The 8,729-nt window shown below is 43.0% G+C and overlaps 1 protein-coding gene across 1 annotated transcript; it reads right to left on the bottom strand.

Moving 5' to 3' along the window:
* Positions 1-441: 441 nt before the first annotated feature.
* LOC115143075 (protein QNR-71-like) lies at positions 442-8,416 on the bottom strand. Its single transcript, XM_029683095.2, has 12 exons — positions 8,282-8,416; positions 4,341-4,436; positions 4,096-4,242; positions 3,806-3,952; positions 3,388-3,549; positions 2,899-3,204; positions 1,927-2,757; positions 1,636-1,815; positions 1,418-1,520; positions 1,094-1,299; positions 873-963; positions 442-595 (listed from the first exon to the last, which is right to left on the bottom strand). The coding sequence occupies exons 1-12, from the start codon at positions 8,337-8,339 to the stop codon at positions 442-444; spliced, it is 2,481 nt and encodes an 826-aa protein (XP_029538955.2). The 5' UTR covers positions 8,340-8,416.
* Between the last annotated feature and the right edge of the window lie 313 nt (positions 8,417-8,729).

The following is an 8,729-nucleotide window of genomic DNA, read 5'->3' as shown; positions in this document are numbered from 1 at the left end:
AGAACAGTTAGCAAAGCAAATTAATATGTTGGAAGCTTAAAGACAATCATTCATTGTTATGATTACATTCTAAAGAACAGTGCGTAACAAGTACACAAAAAGTACAGCATAAATTATTTGATTTTTGACAACTTTAATCCGTTTTTCTTAAATAAAAAAGTATGTGGGTCAAAATAAATATTATATTTTGTCACAAGTAATGCAATGCCAGAAACAAACGTTAATTTTGCCTTTGGGGGTTTCTTTTTTGTTCTATGTTGAAAAACATTAGCAATACACAATCTTTTTTATTAAATTTGCTTTCAGTGTAACAATACAGAAAACAACTGCTTTATATTGCTTGTTCTTGTTGCAGTTTGTCTCCGCATGCTGAGTGGATGTGTGTGTCTGAGTGATATTTACATGCATGGGTTTGTGTTCATTGCAGATGGTTCTGAGTGTTCACACCACGCTTCCCTGAAGCAGTGGGCTTCTTTCTCCTGGTGTCTGTTGGCTCAGAAGATTCCACAGCAGCATCGGCACAAACGTGATTCCAGAGCTGCCCGTGCTGCCACCTGTGGAGTCCTCCCTCAGTGGGCGATACTGCTTAAACCGCCTGGTTGGAAAACACAAGTTAGCTGACATTCATTGTAGAGTTAAAAAAAAAAAAGATCCATAGTGGTCCAACAAAAAAAAGATCGCATGCCATTATTATGTGCAGTCTTTTATATAATGCACATAATAATGGCATGGGATCTTTTTTTTATTGGACCACTATGGGTCAATCATTTTTGTGGATCATAAATCAAGTATCAATTTTGAGAAACCAGGAATTGTGTGACTTTCATTGCATCATGAAAAGTTTACGGTGGTTAGAACTGTCTTTCACTCACTTGTAGGTCAAAGCAATGGCACCAACAACACAGACAAGGACCAAGACACCCAGAACCGCGGCCACAGTGCCTGTTGTGGAGGAGTTGGAGCCTGCAACCACAACCCACAGTATGAGTAAGGTATGGTACAGTACACTCCGCAGATCAGTGAAATGTAATAGAAAAACGTTTTTTGAAGTTCATAAAGCTTTATGTACAGTTGTTCGTTAAATTTCACTCACCCACTGTCACACTGACTTTAGCACTGGCCACAGCCAGACTAACATCATTTGTCAGGGAAACATTGATGCAGAACACTCCAGATTCGTTGAAGAACTGGCGAAGGATCATCTGACAATCTGGGGAGGGTGTCACGTTGTTACAAACGGTCTCCACAGGGGTGATGCAGTCTGCGTCCGAGATAATGGTGCACACTTCATTGGGCAGGCTAAGTAAAGAGAAGGTGGAGATATGAAGTGCAGGGGATGGCAATGTTCAAAATGCTAATTTCAATAGAATGTGCACGGTCCCTTGGGTCCTGTCTCCACTGCTGGCTGGCTACTCACCTCCCCTGGCAGGTGATGGTCAGGTCCACAGCATTCTGCACCACCTCAGTGGCCAGAGACACCACGTTGGCCACCTGGGTGATCTCCACACTCTCAATACCCTCTGAGAAATGAGATAGATTGTGAGATCATTATCAGCAACCGTCACCTGCATTTTACATCTCAGCTGCGACTGTATTGAAAACACGTCAACAGTATCTGGACATATGTGGACTTACGGACGACATCCACTGAGGTCGAGAAGGAGCCATAGTGGTAGATCATACAGTTGTCAGTTGCTGTAAGTTCCGGAACCTGCCTTTTAGCCACAACAAGAGCCACCTGTGTCTCTGTGCCTGACTCTATCTCAGCCTCTGCTGCTACCTCACTCTCCACTGGAGCAGTCACTGCTGCTGGCGCTGAAGAAAACAAAGACACAGTAAGTTATTAATATTATGAAAAGACTCAATTGATTGATTAAGTGTTTTTGTTTATATATATAATGAGTAAGTAACTAAGTAAGTGATCACCGGCAGTGTCGTCAGCTGCAACCTCATTCACAGTCTCTACGACCTCTGCCTCTAGCGCTGCCTCGGTCTCAAGAGCAGGTTCAGCTGGCACCACCTCCACCACAGCGGCAGCCTCAGTGTCGGCAGGAACAATGACGTTAGCAGCAGGGGCCACCATCTCAGCCTGGGCCACCTGTGTTGCAGCCGCAACCTCCACTCCAGTATCGGCAACCAAGGCCTCCTCCGCCGTGGCAGCAACGGAGGCTACGACTGGGATCTCTGGGAGGACTGTGGCCATCAGGTCCACTATAGCCTCCTCTCCCTCTGCAACTGGAGCTACTGAAGCAGCAGTGTCGATGACGGGCACATCTGCGGCCGTAGCCTCTACCACTGAGGTTTCAGCAGCTGCCTCTTCAGTTGCTGGAGCGACAGTTGTGGCTCCCTCCACAGCCAGGACAGCGGCGGGGTCCTCAACGCCTGGAACAGCCGTGTTTTCTGCTGTGGCGTCGTTTTCTACTGCAGGGACAGCGGCATTGTCCTCTGTTGCCGAGACAACAGCTGGATCTTCTGCTGCTGGGACAACGGTGGCATCCTCTGTCGCAGGGGCCACTGTGGCAACCACCTCGACTCCCTCTGAGGCTGTGCCTTCGGCAGTGGGTTCGGCTGCGGCATTGGTTGTGTCTGCGGGTTCGACTGCGGCATCGGCTTCGACTGCATCTGTGTCATTGGCTGCAACTGCATCTGCAGCCTCAGCAGGGGCAACATCAGAGGCGAGTAGATCCAGGGCGATGTCAGCTGGAGCTGCCTCTGGAGTAGAGACCACCACAACCATGGCAGGGGCTCTGGCCAATACTGGTTGAAAACACAAAAACAACACATTTTACTTACAACTGTTACGTATGTTATATGCACCGAATATGAAATGTCTTTGGTAAAGGAAATATTGTTTTTGATAAATGGATGCGCTGTAAAATAGAAAATGATGTCTCTCACCAGTGGGGTTAGCAGTGGTGGGGTCTGCAGGCGTGTCACAGCCGTTGGGGATGCTTGCCATCAGGACCACCTGAGGCCTGTAGGTGCCAGTGGTGAGGTACATGTGTGTTACCTGGCGCTCCTTGGAGATGAGGGTGCCGCTGTTGTCACCAAAGTCCCAGTTAAAGGTGACGTCTGAGGTGCTGAGGTACTGGCTGGGGTCATGGAGGCTGATGCTGAAGACAATGGCCCGGTTCTGGATGAAGCTCTGGTCAGCCTGGTTCACATCGTTAATTTGGGTTAGCGACACCGTGAAGGGGATCTGGTCTGGGGCGGCACAAGGCAAAACATGTCAAGTTAATGTTGTGAAAGATCGTGAGAATACATTCAAAGGATCTAAAATGATCAATTGAAGTCAAATTAGGGTTGATTGATCTGCTGTTTAAATTAAAATAATACTTTGTGCATTTAAATTTAAATTGAAGTGTTTCCTCTTAAACAGCTGCCCACCTGTGATGGAGAAGGTTGTGGAGGCGTAGCCCAGAGGGATGAACTTGTCCTTGCCACGGCAGTGGTAGATGACCACCTCCATGTTGTAAGAGCCTAGGGGCACATTGTCTGTGCCGATGGTGAGAGAAGAGGAGGGCCCGCCTGCCACCTGCCAGTAACGTCCTGGGATCCAAAGCAGCAGTAGTTAGAAAACACAGCAACGGTTATAAAAATTTAACTGAATGGCCTGATGATCAAACCTTGAGTTGACAAAGCTCAGAGGAACAGCAGTTGCTTTACTAATCCTTTAAAACCTCTTATCAAAGGAATTATTTCCCAGCGCACACTGCGCACAGCTTGGTCAATACCAGAATGCATTGGGTTATTGTGTTGGCACTTTCTCACATCAATGTCTGTAAATGAAAGAGCTTGTTTTTACCCCATGTCGTCCACACAAACACGTAGTGGGGTTTCCTGTCTGCTGTCCCAGTGAATGGGGTGCCATCAGGGAAGACACCACTGTACTCTCCTGAATGACCAGAGACCTGGTCGGGGTACACAGCCTGGCCCTGAAGGTACTGTGTTCCTGTAGGAGAAGAGGATCACACCCAGTTTAACATAAAAGGTTAGGAACACTAGAAAAAAGATTGTAGGCCTATACGACAAAAAAAGAAAAAACTGTGGGGTCGATGGTATGGTATAGTGGTTGAATTTGAAAGGAAAGCTCACCATTGACAGTGCAGTTACGCACCCACACCACCTGTCCATCAGGACGTACTGTCTGGTTTGACGGAAGGCGAAGGTTGATGTTAAAGGTTGCCTTTGAGCCAGTCAGGGTGGGTGCATCGTTTTTCACATCGAATGTAACTTCGCCACCTGGTGACAGAGAGTGATAAATACATCAATAGAAAGAGGTAAACATTTCGATAGAAGTTGATTGGTCTGTAGAAACGTGCAGTAAAGTGAGAACACACCTGTCCAACAGTCTCTGTATCGGGAGTCCCCATCTTTCCACACTGGATACATTTGTGAGTTCCATGAGCGGTAGCGTGTGAAACGTGTTTTAGGCTCTGAAAAAAGAAAGGGTTGAAGTTTTAGGGTACTTTTTCTCTCGTTCTCCTAATTGAAACAATGTTTTTGTTGATCACACTTTGACATACAGTACCAGTCAAAAGTTTGGACACACCTACTCGTTCAAATGTTTTTCTTTATTTTGACTATTTTCTACATTGTAGAATAATAGTGAAGACATCAAAACTATGAAATAACACACATGGAATCATGTAGTAACCAAAAAAGTGTTACACAAATAAAACAAATATTTGATATTTGATATTCCTCAAAGTAGCCACTCTTTGCCTTGATGACAGCTTTGCACACTCTTGGCATTCTCTCAACCAGCTTCATGAGGAATGCTTTTCCAACAGTCTTGAAGGAGTTCCCACATATACTGAGCACTTGTTGGCTGCTTTTCCTTCACTCTGCAGTCCAACTCATCCCAAACGATCTCAATTGGGTTAAGGTCGGGTGATTGTGGAGGCCAGGTCATCTGATGCAGCACTCCATCACTCTCCTTGGTAAAATATCCCTAACACAGCCTGCTGGTGTGTTTTGAGTCATTGTCCACAGACAGTGTCACCAGCAAAGCACCCCACACTGTCACACCTCCTCCTCTATGCTTCACGGTGGGAACTACACATGCGGAGATCATCCATTCACCTACTCTGCATCTCACAAAGACACGGCGGTTGGAACCAAAAATCTCAAATTTGGACTCATCATTGCTTGTGTTTCTTGGCCCAAGCAAGTCTCTTCTTTTTATTGGTAGTGGTTAGTAGTGGTTTCTTTGCAGCAATTAGACCACGAAGGCCTGATTCACGCAGTCTCCTCTGAACAGTTGATGTTGAGATGTGTCTGTTACTTGAACTCTGTGAAGCATTTATTTGGGCTGCAATTTCTGAGGCTGGTAACCCTAATGAACTTATCCTCTGCAGCAGAGGTAACTCTGGGTCTTCCTTTGCTGTGGCAGTCCTCATGAGAGCCAGTTTCATTATAGTGCTTGATGGTTTTTGCGACTGCACTTGAAAAAACGTATCTTAAAGTAATGATGGACTGTCATTTCTCTTTTCATATTTGAGCTGTTCTTGCCATAATATGGACTTGGTCTTTTACCAAATAGGGCTATCTTCTGCATACCAACCTTACCTTGTCACAACACAACTGATTGGCTCAAATGCATTAAGGAAAGAAATTCCACAAATTAATCAAGGCACACCTGTTAAGGCACTACCTCATGAAGCGGGGTGAGAGAATGCCAAGAGTGTGCAAAGCTGTCAACAAGGCTACTTTGAAGAATCTCAAATATAAAATATATTTTGATTCGCTTAACACTTTTTTGGTTACTACATGATTCCATATGTGCTATTTTATAATTTTGATGTCTTCACTTCTACAATGTAGAAAATAGCAGAAATAAAGAAAACCCTTGAATGAGTAGGTGTGTCCAAACTTTCGACTGGTACTGTAGTGAACTACTACATTCATATTTATCATATTATTGAGGTTTAATCAGTGATGTAACATCACCAGTGGCAGTGGTTATGGTGAGGTATTCCCATTAGGCAACAGCAAAAACCCTAAATGTAAATCTGTTTGTTAGACCACTTGGCCAGTTGCCAATTGACCACTGCACAATTAAATCTAGTTGTAAATCTGAGGTTGAAAATAGTATTTTATTAAAACATTGCTATTGTCTAGACATTAGTCAGGAACAGGATCCTGGCACCCAGAATTCTCTACCTACCGGGCTAATTAATTAGCATTTACTTTTACAATGTCCTTTGAGTGAATGTCATACAAATATCTACTACTCAGACCTGGAATGTGTATAACCATGGCTCAAATGCTTATTGAACATGTTGACACAATTTCTACTTCTCCAAACCTACAGGATCTGACCCCTCCTTCCTGAAAATACAACCATAGCTATTCCATTTTTTTTGACCGTATTATATGGTGAAGTGTTCGCTGCCCTGTTGCCTACCCTGGGTAGAGGAAAAGTTATCATCATGATGTTACAGCTTGGCAAATGGGCACAAGATGGGGTGTGGGAAAAGACATTTACTGCCATTTTACTTAAAGAAGCATCAAATATAGTTGTTTGAGGGGGTAGATAGCGGTGGTGGGTAGTTCAGGTATTTCTTTGATGGTTGTGGAAGGGGGAGAGCGAGGTGGAGGTTCCAGGCGAGTCACACGGCCCCTGCAATCCCCGTCAATCCCTTTCATGTGACTGTCAATTGAGCACAGGCAGCCGTAATCCCAAATGCTGGAAGGAGGTGAGCCTCTGTGGAGTTCAGACACCAGGGCGGGCTCACTCTTCTACCACTGTGTGTGTGTTTGTGTGTGCACGTCACACATACGAGTGTGTGCGCACGCGCGAGTGTGTGATATATGACTGAAATCGTGATTATGTATCATAAGGTGCAAGTTCAGGATTTAGGAAACCGCAACAACTACATTATCTTCTGTTATTATGAGCCCCTTGTATTCCCCTTGGCATATACAGTACTATCATACAATCCCAGGAATGCATCCTCTAAAATGACTCACTCATAATGACAAGCCATAATATCATTATCATGTGCAGTCATTAATCACATAGTCACACTTCAAACTGATTGCCAATGAAAAGACCGATATCTCCTACCAAGTCAATTACAGCTTGTGGTTTGGTTTGGATATCCATTAAATGCAACACATTGGTAGATAATACTTTGAACCTCATGATTGATAGTGAAACAACAACTTTAGTACTAACGTTTCCTCAGGGGAAAAAATATAGTTATTCTGTTCTATTGTTGAGAGCTGAGAAAATGTTCACCTTACTATTGAAACTACAGGATGCACAGAAGAGTTGTAGGGTTTGGAGATCAACTTGGCATGTGATTGCGCTATTGTTGATTACAAGCATGTCATCTGTGACCCACCCTGTCAGTAGTTAATAGACATGCTATCCTACTGTATATTACACAGTGGTGGAATTCTTGCTAATGTGAGATTAATGTAGACAAGGCACGCCAAAAACATTTTTTTTGGTCTACAGAATTATTCCTTATTATGTCCTTCCAAAATGAATTGCATGATGAGCTCATGTCGAAGCTTAACATGAATTTACTCAGGATCTTCTTAATTCAATTCTCCACACTTTAAAGTTGAACTGGAAAAAATTGTGTTATTTAGAAGATTATACCGGTATACTATACTCTTTGAAAATGTTGTAATTTCAGACAATGGTGGTCCTGTATATTCACCAAGTATTGAAACGTTTTACTATATGCAGATATTTATTGAGTATATATGCAGTGTATTCAGGAGGCAGTAATGCATAGATTATTATTAATCCTTTTCAATGGCAATTGCAAAATACAAAGTTCAGGCTTTAAAGCTCAGTTTCTATAAAGACCCTCAGAATAAAGGAAACCATTTAAAAAACTAAGTTCAAGATATGAGGGAGACCACTTACTCGCTATTACTTATGTTTGTTGAGCTTGTCCAAGTACCATTAGCGTGTAAACAACCATACAATTAACTGTTATTGTTTCTCATTAATAATATGATGATTGACAGATCCTCAGACAAGTTATATCATATGTATTGATTAGTCAAATGTAAGAGTTTTTGGAATACAAAACATGCAATTAGTTTATATTTTGGGGAAATATAGAAGAAACATTTCACTACTAAAAGGGATTGTTTGCACAAATGTCATTGCTCAGTGAGAATATTTTCATTATTTCAATTCATTCTACCTCAGCCCCATCTCCCGTCCAACACTGCACATAACTGAAGAAAGACGGGATGGAGCAACCAGTGTTTAATCAAATAGTAATTTAGAAAGTAATCCATATATACTCACTTGCTTCTAAAGCTGCTGATGAGATAGCCAACACCAGTACCGCCAGTAAAGTCCTCATTGTACGTGGTTGTGTGTCCTTTCTCTGCCCAGTTCCTTACCCTTATCCTAGTCTTAAAAACCCAACAACACACCCAGAGAGACTTGTGGTAGGATTCTGATTCCCTATAAAAGAGTCTTGGACCCTTAATTACCATAAACTTGCCTCTCGCATCTGATCTTAGGGAGGCTACAACTCAGCCCCTCCCACTATAATCAACAGTGTGAAGAGACAGACACACTTTGTTAGCAATGCTATTATGTTTTCAAATGTTTTATTGGATAATTACAGTAGCTAAAAGGATGAACCTTAATGTAGTGTTACCATCAATCCCCCCAAAATATTTCTACATGTCAGAATGTATTTTTAAAAAATGCTATCTTTGCACTGGTGCTTGAAAGAAAGATGAGA

The sequence above is a fragment of the Oncorhynchus nerka genome, linkage group LG15, assembly GCF_034236695.1.
Source record: "Oncorhynchus nerka isolate Pitt River linkage group LG15, Oner_Uvic_2.0, whole genome shotgun sequence".
NCBI classification, from domain to species: domain Eukaryota; kingdom Metazoa; phylum Chordata; class Actinopteri; order Salmoniformes; family Salmonidae; genus Oncorhynchus; species Oncorhynchus nerka.
The sequence above is the reverse complement of the archived record's forward strand: the minus strand, read 5'-3'. Positions and strand labels throughout refer to the sequence as shown.

What these genes read in the sequence shown, in the direction of transcription:
- LOC115143075 (XM_029683095.2), bottom strand. Translation starts at nt 8,339, where the DNA reads ATGAGGACTTTACTGGCGGTACTGGTGTTGGCTATCTCATCAGCAGCT. An exon ending in ATACAGAGACTGTTGGACAG is followed by an intron (nt 4,243 to 4,340) that starts GTGTGTTCTCAC and finishes CTCTGTCACCAG; the next exon opens with GTGGCGAAGTTACATTCGAT. An exon ending in CACAACCTTCTCCATCACAG is followed by an intron (nt 3,205 to 3,387) that starts GTGGGCAGCTGT and finishes GTGCCGCCCCAG; the next exon opens with ACCAGATCCCCTTCACGGTG.